Raw genomic sequence first — 12,603 nt, 5'->3', positions numbered from 1 at the left:
GTCAGTGCTGAGGGAGCGCCGCACTGTGGGTGGGTCCAGTGCTGAGGGAGCGCCGCACTGTGGGTGGGTCAGTGCTGAGGGAGCGCCGCACTGTGGGTGGGTCAGTGCTGAGGGAGCGCCGCACTGTGGGAGGGTCAGTGCTGAGAGAGTGCCGCACTGTGGGAGGGTCAGTGCTGAGGGAGCGCCGCACTGTGGGAGGGTCAGTGCTGAGGGAGTGCCGCACTGTGGGAGGGTCAGTGCTGAGGGAGCGCCGCACTGTGGGAGGGTCAGTGCTGAGGGAGCGCCGCACTGTGGGAGGGTCAGTGCTGAGGGAGCGCCGCACTGTGGGTGGGTCAGTGCTGAGGGAGCGCCGCACTGTGGGTGGGTCAGTGCTGAGGGAGCGCCGCACTGTGCGGAGGGTCAGTGCTGAGAGAGCGCCGCACTGTGGGAGGGTCAGTGCTGAGGGAGCGCCGCACTGTGGGAGGGTCAGTGCTGAGGGAGCGCCGCACTGTGGGAGGGTCAGTGCTGAGGGAGCGCCGCACTGTGGGAGGGTCAGTGCTGAGGGAGCGCCGCACTGTGGGAGGGTCAGTGCTGAGGGAGCGCCGCACTGTGGGAGGGGTCAGTGCTGTGGGAGTGCCGCACTGTGGGAGGGTCAGTGCTGAGGGAGCGCCGCACTGTGGGAGGGTCAGTACTGAGGGAGCGCCGCACTGTGGGAGGGTCAGTGCTGAGGGAGCGCCGCACTGTGGGAGGGTCAGTGCTGAGGGAGCGCCGCACTGTGGGTGGGTCAGTGCTGAGGGAGCGCCGCACTGTGGGTGGGTCAGTGCTGAGGGAGCGCCGCACTGTGGGTGGGTCAGTGCTGAGGGAGCGCCGCACTGTGGGTGGGTCAGTGCTGAGGGAGCGCCGCACTGTGCGAGGGTCAGTGCTGAGAGAGCGCCGCACTGTGGGAGGGTCAGTGCTGAGGGAGCGCCGCACTGTGGGAGGGTCAGTGCTGAGGGAGCGCCGCACTGTGGGGAGGGTCAGTGCTGAGGGAGCGCCGCACTGTGGGAGGGTCAGTGCTGAGGGAGCGCCGCACTGTGGGAGGGTCAGTGCTGAGGGAGCGCCGCACTGTGGGAGGGTCAGTGCTGAGGGAGCGCCGCACTGCGGGGAGGGTCAGTGCTGAGGGAGCGCCGCACTGCGGGAGGGTCAGTGCTGAGGGAGCGCCGCACTGCGGGAGTTCAGTGCTGAGGGAGCGCCGCACTGTGGGAGGGTCAGTGCTGAGGGAGCGCCGCACTGTGGGAGGGTCAGTGCTGAGGGAGCGCCGCACTGTGGGAGGGTCAGTGCTGAGGGAGCGCCGCACTGTGGGAGGGTCAGTGCTGAGGGAGCGCCGCACTGTGGGAGGGTCAGTGCTGAGGGAGCGCCGCACTGTGGGAGGGTCAGTGCTGAGGGAGCGCCGCTCTGTGGGAGGGTCAGTGCTGAGGGAGCGCCGCGCTGTGGGAGGGTCAGTGCTGAGGGAGCGCCGCACTGTGGGAGGGTCAGTGCTGAGGGAGCGCCGCACTGTGGGAGGGTCAGTGCTGAGGGAGCGCCGCACTGTGGGAGGGTCAGTGCTGAGGGAGCGCCGCACTGTGGGAGGGTCAGTGCTGAGGGAGCGCCGCACTGTGGGAGGGTCAGTGCTGAGGGAGCGCCGCACTGTGGGAGGGTCAGTGCTGAGGGAGCGCCGCACTGTGGGAGGGTCAGTGCTGAGGGAGCGCCGCACTGTGGGAGGGTCAGTGCTGAGGGAGCGCCGCACTGTGGGAGGGTCAGTGCTGAGGGAGCGCCGCACTGTGGGAAGGTCAGTGCTGAGGGAGCGCCGCACTGTGGGAGGGTCAGTGCTGAGGGAGCGCCGCACTGTTGGAGGGTCAGTGCTGACGGAGCGCCGCACTGCGGGAGGGTCAGTGCTGACGGAGCGCCGCACTGCGGGAGGGTCAGTGCTGAGGGAATGCCGCACTGTGGGAGGGCCAGTGCTGTGGGAGCGCCGCACTGTGGGAGGGTCAGTGCTGAGGGAGCGCCGCACTGTGGGAGCGTCAGTGCTGAGGGAGCGCCGCACTGTGGGAGGGTCAGTGCTGAGGGAGCGCCGCACTGTGGGAGGGTCAGTGCTGAGGGAGCGCCGCACTGTGGGAGGGTCAGTGCTGAGGGAGCGCCGCACTGTGGGAGGGTCAGTGCTGAGGGAGCGCCGCACTGTGGGAGGGTCAGTGCTGAGGGAGCGCCGCACTGTGGGAGGGTCAGTGCTGAGGGAGCGCCGCACTGTGGGAGGGTCAGTGCTGAGGGAGCGCCGCACTGTGGGAGGGTCAGTGCTGAGGGAGCGCCGCACTGTGGGAGGGTCAGTGCTGAGGGAGCGCCGCACTGTGGGAGGGTCAGTGCTGAGGGAGCGCCGCACTGTGGGAGGGTCAGTGCTGAGGGAGCGCCGCACTGTGGGAGGGTCAGTGCTGAGGGAATGCCGCACTGTGGGAGGGCCGCACTGTGGGAGCGCCGCACTGTGGGAGGGTCAGTGCTGTGGGAGCGCCGCACTGTGGGAGCGTCAGTGCTGAGGGAGCGCCGCACTGTGGGAGGGTCAGTGCTGAGGGAGCGCCGCACTGTGGGAGGGTCAGTGCTGAGGGAGCGCCGCACTGTGGGAGGATCAGTGCTGAGGGAGCGCCGCACTGTGGGAGGGTCAGTGCTGAGGGAGCGCCGCACTGTGGGAGGGTCAGTGCTGAGGGAGTGCCGCACTGTGGGAGGGTCAGTGCTGCGCGAGCGCCGCACTGTGGGAGGGTAATTGCTGAGGGAGCGCCGCACTGTGGGAGGGTCAGTGCTGAGGGAGCACTGCACTGTGGGAGGGTCAGTATTGACGGACAGCGTAGAGGGAGCTTTACTCTGTACCTAACCCGCACTGTCCCTATCCTGGGAGTATTTGATGGGGGACAGTGTAGAGGGAACTTTACTCTGTATCTAACCCTGTGCTGTACCTGTCCTGGGAGTGTTTGATGGGGGACAGTGTAGAGGGAGCTTTACTCTGTATCTAACCCCGTGCTGTACCTGTCCTGGGAGTGTTTGATGGGGGACAGTGTAGAGGGAGCTTTACTCTGTATCTCACCCCGTGCTGTACCTGTCCTGGGAGTGTTTGATGGGGGACAGTGTAGAGGGAGCTTTACTCTGTATCTAACCCCGTGCTGTACCTGTCCTGGGAGTGTTTGATGGGGGACAGTGTAGAGGGAGCTTTACTCTGTATCTAACCCCGTGCTGTACCTGTCCTGGGAGTGTTTGATGGGGGACAGTGTAGAGGGAGCTTTACTCTGTATCTAACCCCGTGCTGTACCTGTCCTGGGAGCGTTTGATGGGGAGGAGTGAGAGTTACTCTGTATCTAACCCCGTGCTGCTCTCTCTCACAGGTCGGCCGCACCATTTCCAAGGTCCAGCAGGTGCTGAGCTGGACGAGTGGGGAAGAGACGGTGAAACCATTCAAACCTCCGCTGAGCGATGCAGAGTTCCACACCTACCTGAACCACGAGGGGCAGCTGTGCCGGCCCGAGGAACTCAGGCTGCGGATTTACCACGGTGGAGTGGAACCCGCACTGCGCAAGGTCCGTGGCTTCTCTCCCCCCGCACCGCACCCCGCCCCTTCCCCTCACTCCGTCCAACCTCCCTCTCTCTGTCCGTCCAACCTCCCTCTCTCTGTCTCACTCGCTGTACGACCCTCTGGCACAGTCGCTCAGGGCTGCGATGCCCTCGTGGTCGAATATCCTCCTCCCCTGCTGGCTTCTGGCCCTCCCTGGCCGTGGACCCTGGGTAGTTGTGTCCCTGCCGTTGTGGGCAGTATGCAGAAGGGCTGTCTGCTGGGGGCCTGTTTGGAAATCCGTGCCTGGCCAGGATGGGGGGGGGGTGTTGGAGTTGACAGCCAGCCGCAGCAGGTAGGGCGGTGGGCACGGGGCTGTTTCGCCTCCGTTCCGATAGACTGGGGTGTGAGAGTGAAGATAAAGCCATTGTCCCTGAGGAGAGATTGCCGGGAGCGGACAGTATCTCTCAGAATCCCTACAGTGCAGAATGAGGCCATTCGGCCCATCGCTGTTTAAGAAGGGAGAGACAGCAGACGGGTAATTATAGGCCAGTTCGCCTGACTTCAGTCATTGGCCAGTCTTTAGAGTCCGTTATTGAAGCTGAGATCGCAGAATATTTGGAAGTGATGATAAAGTAGGACTGAGTCAGCACGGCTTTGTCAAGGGGGGGTCATCTCTGACAAATCTGTTAGAGTTCTTTGAGGAGGTAACAAGGAAGTTAGATAAAGGAGAACCAGTGGATGTGATTTATTTAGATTTCCAGAAGGCCTTTGACAAGGTGCCGCACAGGAGGCTGTTAAATAAGCTAAGTGCCCATGATGGTAAGACCCTGGGCATGGATAGAGGATTGGCTAACTGGCAGAAGAACATAAGAACTAGGAGGAGGAATAGGCCATCTGGCCCCTTGAGCCTGCCCCGCCATTCAATAAGATCATGGCTGATCTTTTTGTGGACTCGGCTCCACTTACCCGCCCGCTCACCATAACCCTTAATTCCTTCACTGTTCAAAAACCTGTCTTGGCTTAAAAACATTCAATGAGGTATCAGAGAATCATAGAAACCCTACACTGCAGAAAGAGGCCATTTGGCCCATCGAGTCTGCACCGACCACAACCCCACCCAGGCCCTACCCCCATATCCCTACATATTTACCCGCTAATCCCTCTAACCTACGCATCTTGGGACACTAAGGGGCAATTTAGCATGGCCAGTCAACCTAATCCGCACATCTTTGGACTGTGGGAGGAAACCAGAGCACCCGGAGGAAACCCACGCAGACACGGGGAGAATGTGCAAACTCCACACAGACAGTGACCTAAGCCGGGAATCGAACCCAGGTCCCTGGAGCTGTGAAGCAGCAGTGCTAACCACTGTGCTACCGTGCCGCCCCTCAACTGCTTCACTGGACAGGGAATTCCACAGATTCACAACCCTTTGTGTGAAGAAGTTCCTCCTCAACTCAGTCCTAAATCTGCACCTTATTTTGAGGCTATGCCCCCTAGTTCTAGTTTCACCCACCAGTAGAAACCACTTTCCTGCTTCTAGAACATAGAACAGTACAGCACAGAACAGGCCCTTCGGCCCACGATGTTGTGCCGAGCTTTATCTGAAACCAAGATCAAGCTATCCCACTCCCTATCATCCTGGTGTGCTCCATGTGCCTATCCAATAACCGCTTAAATGTTCCTAAAGTGTCTGACTCCACTATCACTGCAGGCAGTCCATTCCACACCCCAACCACTCTCTGTGTAAAGAACCTACCTCTGATATCCTTCCTATATCTCCCACCATGAACCTGATAGTTATGCCCCCTTGTAATAGCTCCATCCACCCGAGGAAATAGCCTTATCTATCTTATCTATTCCCTTCATAATCTTATATGTTTCTATAAGATCTCCCCTCATTCTTCTGAATTCCAATGAGTCTATCAGTCTCTTCTCATAAGCCAACCCTCTCAACTCTGGAATCAACCTAGTGAATCTCCTCTGCACCCCCTCCAGTGCCAGTGCTTACTTTCTCAAGTAAGGAGACCAAAACTGTCCAGGCAGAGAGTGGAGATAAAGGGGTCTCTCTCAGGATGGCAGCCGGTGACGAGTGGTGTGCCTCAGGGGGTCAGTGCTGGGACCACAACGTATCACAATATACATTAATGATTTGGAGGAAGGAACTGAAGGCACTGTTGCTAAGTTTGCAGATGATACACAGATATGTAGAGTGACAGGTAGGTAGTATTGAGGAAGCAGGGGGGCTGCAGAAGGACTTGGACAGGTTAGGGGAATGGGCAAAGAAGTGGCAGATGAAATACAATGTGGAAAAGTGTGAGGTTATGCACTTTGGAAGGAGGAATGGAGGCAGAGACTATTTTCTAAATGGGAAACGATTAGGAAATCAGAAACACAAAGGGACTTGGAGGTCATTGTTCGAGATTCTCTTCAGGTTAACGTGTAGGTTCAGTCAGCAGTTAGGAAGGCAAATGTAATGTTAGCATTCATGTCGAGAGGGTTGGAATACAAGAGCAGGGATGTACTTCTGAGGCTGCATAAGGCTCTGGTCAGACCCCATTTGGAGTATTGTGAGCAGTTTTGGGCCCCGTATCTAAGGAAGGATGTGCCGGCCTTGGAAAGGGTCCAGAGGAGGTTCACAAGAATGATCCCTGGAATGAAGAGCTTGTCGTATGAGGAACGGTTGAGGACTCTGGGTCTGTACTGGTTGGAGTTTAGAAGGATGAGGGGGGGGATCTTACTGAAACTTACAGGATACTGCGAGGCCTGGATAGAGTGGACGTGGAGAGGATGTTTCCACGAGCAGGAAAAACTAGAACCAGAGGGCCCAAGGTCAGGCTAAAGGGACGATCCTTTAAAACAGAGATGAGGAATTTCTTCAGCCAGAGCGTAGTGAATGCGTGGGACTCTTTGCCGCAGAAGGCTGTGGAGGCCGGGTCATTGAGTGTCTTTAAGACAGAGATAGATAGGTTCTTGATTAATAAGGGGATCAGGGGTTATGGGGAAACGGCAGGAGAATGGGGATGAGAAATATATCAGCCATGATTGAATGGCAGAGCAGACTCGATGGGCTGAGTGGCCTAATTCTGCTATGTTTTATGGAGTCTGCACCCACTCCCCAACAGAGCATCTGACCCAGGTCCCACCCCTGTAACCCCACACATTTACCCCACTAATCCAGCTAACCCACACATCTTTGGACACTAAGGGGCAATTAAGCATGGCCAATCCAGCTAACCCTGCACGTCTTTCGGACTGTGGGAGGAATCCGGAGCACCCGGAGGAAACCCACACAGACACGGGGAGAACGTGCAGACGCTGCACAGACAGTGACCCAAGGCTGGAATTGAATCTGGGACCCTGGCGCTGTGAGGTGGCAATGCCAACCACTGTGCCTCCCTGGAGTTGCTTGCCATTTACTTGATTGAGACCCCCTTGTGAGTGTGACTGCCTGGATGAAATCTCTGCGGGAAAGTGGGGAGCGTGGAGCGTGACGTGTTTGCGTTGGGAATTCCCATTGTAAATCTGTCACAGTGCGAGTTTACATAGGGAATTCCCATTGTAAATCTGTCACACTGTGGGTTTACATAGGGAATTTCCATTGTAAATCTGTCACAGTGCGAGGATTACATAGGGAATTTCCATTGTAAATCTGTCACAGTGCGAGGATTACATAGGGAATTCCCATTGTAAATCTGACAGTGTGCGAGGTTACATAGGGAAGTCCCATTGTAAATCTGACAGTGTGCGGGGTTACATAGGGAATTCCCATTGTAAATCTGTCACAGTGCCGGGTTTACATTGGGAATTCCGATTGGAAATCTGTCACAGTGAGGGGTTTCCATAGGGAATTCCCATTGTAAATCTGTCACTAAGGGTTTCCATAGGGAATTCCCATTATAAATCTGTCACAGTGAGGGGTTTACATAGGGAATTCCCGTTGTAAATCTGTCACAGTGCGGGTTTACATAGGGAATTCCCATTGTAAATCTGTCACAGTGCGGGTTTACATAGGGAATTCCCATTGTAAATCTGTCACAGTGCGGGTTTACATAGGGAATTCCCTTTGTAAATCTGTCACAGTGAGGGGTTTACATAGGGAATTCCCGTTGTAAATCTGTCACAGAGGGTTGACATAGGGAATTCCCATTGTAAATCTGTCACAGTGCGGGTTTACATAGGGAATTCCCATTGTAAATCTGTCACAGTGCGGGTTTACATAGGGAATTCCCATTGTAAATCTGTCACAGTGTGGGTTTACAAAGGGAATTCCCATTATAAATCTGTCACAGTGAGGGGTTTACATAGGGAATTCCCGTTGTAAATCTGTCACAGTGCGAGGATTACATAGGGAAGTCCCATTGTAAATCTGTCGCAGTGCCGGGTTTACATTGGGAATTCCGATTGGAAATCTGTCACAGTGAGGGGTTTACATAGGGAATTCCCGTTGTAAATCTGTCACAGTGAGGGGTTTACATAGGGAATTCCCATTATAAATCTGTCACAGTGAGGGGTTTACATAGGGAAGTCCCATTGTAAATCTGTCGCAGTGCTGGGTTTACATTGGGAATTCCGATTGGAAATCTGTCACAGTGCGGGTTTACATAGGGAATTCCCATTGTAATCTCTGTGGGTGGAGGTTAGGAATAGGAAGGGGTCGGTAACTTTGCTGGGTGTTTTCTATAGGCCGCCCAATAGTAACAGAGATGTTGAGGAGCAGATGGGGAAACAGATCCTGGAGAGATGTAGGAATAACAGAGTTGTCGTGATGGGAGATTTTAATTTCCCAAACATAGATTGGAATATCCCTAGGGCTAGGGGTTTGGATGGAGAGGAGTTTGTTAGGTGTGTCCAGGAGAGTTTCCTGACACAGTATGTGGATAAGCCTACTAGAGGAGAGGCTGTTCTTGATCTGGTGCTGGCTAATGAACCTGGACAGGTGGAGGATCTCTCGGTGGGTGAACATCTTGGGGATAGCGATCATAATTCTATTTCCTTCACGATAGCATTGGAAAGAGATAGGGTCAGGCAGGCTAGGAAAGTGTTTCTCTGGAGTAAAGGGAAATACAGTGTCATCAGGGAGGAAATTAGACGGGTAAATTGGAAGGAGGCATTCTTGGGGAAAAGTACCGAAGGAAAGTGGAGGATTTTCAAGGAATGTTTGTCTGGAGCTCTGCATGACAACGTTCCGATGAGACAGGGGGGTGTTGGTAGGGTACGGGAACCGTGGTGCACGAAGGTTGTGATGAACCTGGTAAATAAGAAAAGAGAGGCGTACAGAAGGTTCAGAGAGCTAGGAGGTGTTAAGGATTTAGAGGAGTATACGCGATGTAGGAAGGAGCTTAAGAAGGAAATTAGGAGAGCGAGAAGGGGTCATGAGAAGACCTTGGCGGGTAAGATTAAGGAGAATCCCAAGGCTTTCTACAAATATGTCAAGAGTAAAAGGATGAGATGTGAAGGCATAGGACCCTTAAAAGGTGAAGGGGGAAAAGTTTGTGCGGAACCGTTAGAAATGGCGGAGGTGCTTAATGAATACTTTACCTCGGTATTCACGGTGGAAACGGATCTGGGTGGTTGTACTGCTGGATTGCGGAGGACAGAAAGGATCGAGCATGTGGACATAAAGAAAGAGGATGTGTTGGAACTATTGAATGGCATCAAGGTTGGTAAGTCGCCGGGACCGGATGGGATGTACCCCAGGTTACTGTGGGAGGCGAGGGAGGAGATTGCGGAGCCTTTGGCGATGATCTTTGCATCGTCGATGGAGACGGGAGAGGTTCCGGAGGATTGGAGGATTGCAGATGTGGTACCTATATTCAAGAAAGGGAACAGGGACAGCCCGGGAAATTACCGACCGGTGAGTCTAACCTCAGTGGTTGGTAAGTTGATGGAGAGGATCCTGAGAGACAGGATTTATGATCATCTAGAGAAGTTTAGTATGATCAAAAGTAGTCAGCACGGCTTTGTCAGGGGCAGGTCGTGCCTTACGAGCCTGGTTGAGTTCTTTGAAAATGTGACCAAGCACATTGACGAAGGAAGAGCGGTGGATGTGGTCTATATGGACTTCAGCAAAGCGTTCGATAAGGTCCCCCATGCAAGACTTCTTGAGAAAGTGAGAGGGCATGGGATCCAAGGGGCTGTTGCCTTGTGGATCCAGAACTGGCTTGCCTGCAGAAGGCAGAGAGTGGCTGTGGAGGGGTCTTTCTCTGCATGGAGGTCAGTGACCAGTGGAGTGCCCCAGGGATCTGTTCTGGGACCCTTGCTGTTTGTCATTTTCATAAATGACCTGGATGAGGAAGTGGAGGGATGGGTTGGTAAGTTTGCTGACGACACCAAGGTAGGTGGTGTTGTGGATAGTTTGGAGGGATGTCAGAAGTTGCAGCGAGACATAGATAGAATGCAAGACTGGGCGGAGAAGTGGCAGATGGACTTCAACCCGGATAAGTGTGTAGTGATCCATTTTGGCAGATCCAATGGGATGGAGCAGCAGTATAAAATGAAGGGTACCATTCTTAGCAGTGTAGAGGATCAGAAGGACCTTGGGGTCCGGGTCCATAGGACTCTTAAATCGGCCTCGCAGGTGGAGGATGCGGTCAAGAAGGCGTATGGCGTACTAGCCTTCATTAATCGAGGGATTGAGTTTAGGAGTCGGGAGATAATGCTGCAGCTTTATAGGACCCTGGTTAGACCCCACTTGGAGTACTGCGCGCAGTTCTGGTCACCTCATTACAGGAAAGATGTTGAAGCCATTGAAAGGGTGCAGAGGAGATTTACAAGGATGTTGCCTGGATTGGGGGGCATGCCTTATGAGGATAGGTTGAGGGAGCTTGGTCTCTTCTCCCTGGAGAGACGAAGGATGAGAGGTGACCTGATAGAGGTTTACAAGATGTTGAGGGGTCTGGATAGGGTGGACTCTCAGAGGCTATTTCCAAGGGCTGAAATGGTTGCTACGAGAGGACACAGGTTTAAGGTGCTGGGGGGTAGGTACAGGGGGGATGTCAGGGGTAAGTTTTTCACTCAGAGGGTGGTGGGTGAGTGGAATCGGCTGACGTCGGTGGTGGTGGAGGCAAACTCGTTGGGGTCTTTTAAGAGACTTCTGGATGAGTACATGGGATTTAATGGGATTGAGGGCTATAGATAGGCCTAGAGGTGGGGATGTGATCGGCGCAACTTGTGGGCCGAAGGGCCTGTTTGTGCTGTGACTTTCTATGTTCTATGTTCTATGTAAATCTGTCACAGTGTGGGTTTACATAGGGAATTCCCTTTGTAAATCTGTCACAGTGAGGGGTTTACATAGGGAATTCCCGTTGTAAATCTGTCACAGAGGGTTGACATAGGGAATTCCCATTGTAAATCTGTCACAGTGCGGGTTTACATAGGGAATTCCCATTGTAAATCTGTCACAGTGCGGGTTTACATAGGGAATTCCCATTGTAAATCTGTCACAGAGCGGGTTTACATAGGGAATTCCCGTTGTAAATCTGTCACAGTGCGGGTTTACATAGGGAATGCCCATTGTAAATCTGTCACAGTGCGGGTTTACATAGGGAATTCCCATTGTAAATCTGTCACAGTGAGGGGTTTACATAGGGAATTCCCATTATAAATCTGTCACAGTGAGGGGTTTACATAGGGAATTCCCGTTGTAAATCTGTCACAGTGAGGGGTTTACATAGGGAAATCCCATTGTAAATCTGTCACTAAGGGTTTCCATAGGGAATTCCCATTATAAATCTGTCACAGTGCGGGTTTCCATAGGGAATTCCCATTATAAATCTGTCACAGTGTGGGTTTACATAGGGAATTCCCGTTGTAAATCTGTCACAGTGCGAGTTTACATAGGGAATTCCCATTGTAAATCTGTCACAGTGCGGGTTTACATAGGGAATTCCCATTGTAAATCTGTCACAGTGCGGGTTTACATAGGGAATTCCCATTGTAAATCTGTCACAGTGCGGGTTTACATAGGGAATTCCCTTTGTAAATCTGTCACAGTGAGGGGTTTACATAGAGAATTCCCGTTGTAAATCTGTCACAGTGAGGGTTGACATAGGGAATTCCCATTGTAAATCTGTCACAGTGCGGGTTTACATAGGAAATTCCCATTGTAAATCTGTCACAGTGCGGGTTTACATAGGGAATTCCCATTGTAAATCTGTCACAGAGCGGGTTTACATAGGGAATTCCCATTGTAAATCTGTCACAGTGCGGGTTTACATAGGGAATTCCTATTGTAAATCTGTCACAGTGTGGGTTTACATAGGGAATTCCCTTTGTAAATCTGTCACAGTGAGGGGTTTACATAGGGAATTCCCGTTGTAAATCTGTCACAGTGAGGGGTTTACATAGGGAATTCCCATTGTAAATCTGTCACAGTGTGGGTTTACATAGGGAATTCCCATTGTAAATCTGTCACAGTGTGGGTTTACATAGGGAATTCCCATTGTAAATCTGTCACAGTGTGGGGTTTACATAGGGAATTCCCATTGTGAATCTGTCACAGTGCGGGTTTACATAAGGAATTCCGATTGGAAATCTGTCACAGTGCGGGGTTTACACAGCAAGTGTGCTAAGTGAGTCTTGTCTTGCCGCCCTATCTCCCCTCAGGTGGTGTGGCGTTACCTCTTGAATGTCTACCCCGACGGTCTGACGGGCCAGGAGCGCATGGACTACATCAAGCGTAAGACCCGGGAGTACGAGAGGCTGAAGGGGGAGTGGGCAGAGCTGGCCAGCCCCGATGACCTGGAGTTTGTGGGCGGCATGGTGCTGAAGGACGTGCTGCGGACTGACCGGGCTCACCCCTACTACGCCGGTTCGGAGGACAGCCCCCACCTCACGGCCCTGCACGACCTGCTGATCACCTACGCCCTCACCCACCCGCGCGTCTCCTACTGCCAGGGCATGAGTGACATTGCCTCTCCCATCCTGGCCGTGATGGACCACGAGGGTCAGGCCTACATCTGTTTCTGTGGCATCATGAAGCGGTTGGCGGCTAACTTTCAAATGGACGGTGAGGTGATGGCCGTCAAGTTCCGGCACCTCAAGCTCCTCCTGCAGCGCACCGACCCCGACTTCTA

General features: G+C 53.8%; 1 protein-coding gene across 1 annotated transcript in view; it reads left to right on the top strand.

Annotated features, from left to right (window-relative positions):
* Positions 1 to 3,356: 3,356 nt before the first annotated feature.
* Positions 3,357 to 12,603, top strand: part of tbc1d25 (TBC1 domain family, member 25) — a gene marked incomplete at its 5' end in the record, with an annotated part of 10,226 nt that continues 979 nt past the window's right edge. The window contains 2 exons of the mRNA XM_078208801.1: positions 3,357 to 3,551; positions 12,134 to 12,603. The exon at positions 12,134 to 12,603 is cut by the window's right edge and continues 979 nt beyond it. Of these exons, the coding sequence (XP_078064927.1) occupies positions 3,357 to 3,551; positions 12,134 to 12,603 (665 nt within the window). The remainder of the gene's footprint in view (positions 3,552 to 12,133) is intronic.

Source organism: Mustelus asterias, unplaced genomic scaffold, assembly GCF_964213995.1.
Source record: "Mustelus asterias unplaced genomic scaffold, sMusAst1.hap1.1 HAP1_SCAFFOLD_4502, whole genome shotgun sequence".
NCBI classification, from domain to species: domain Eukaryota; kingdom Metazoa; phylum Chordata; class Chondrichthyes; order Carcharhiniformes; family Triakidae; genus Mustelus; species Mustelus asterias.
This window is presented reverse-complemented; position numbering and strand designations above follow the sequence as displayed.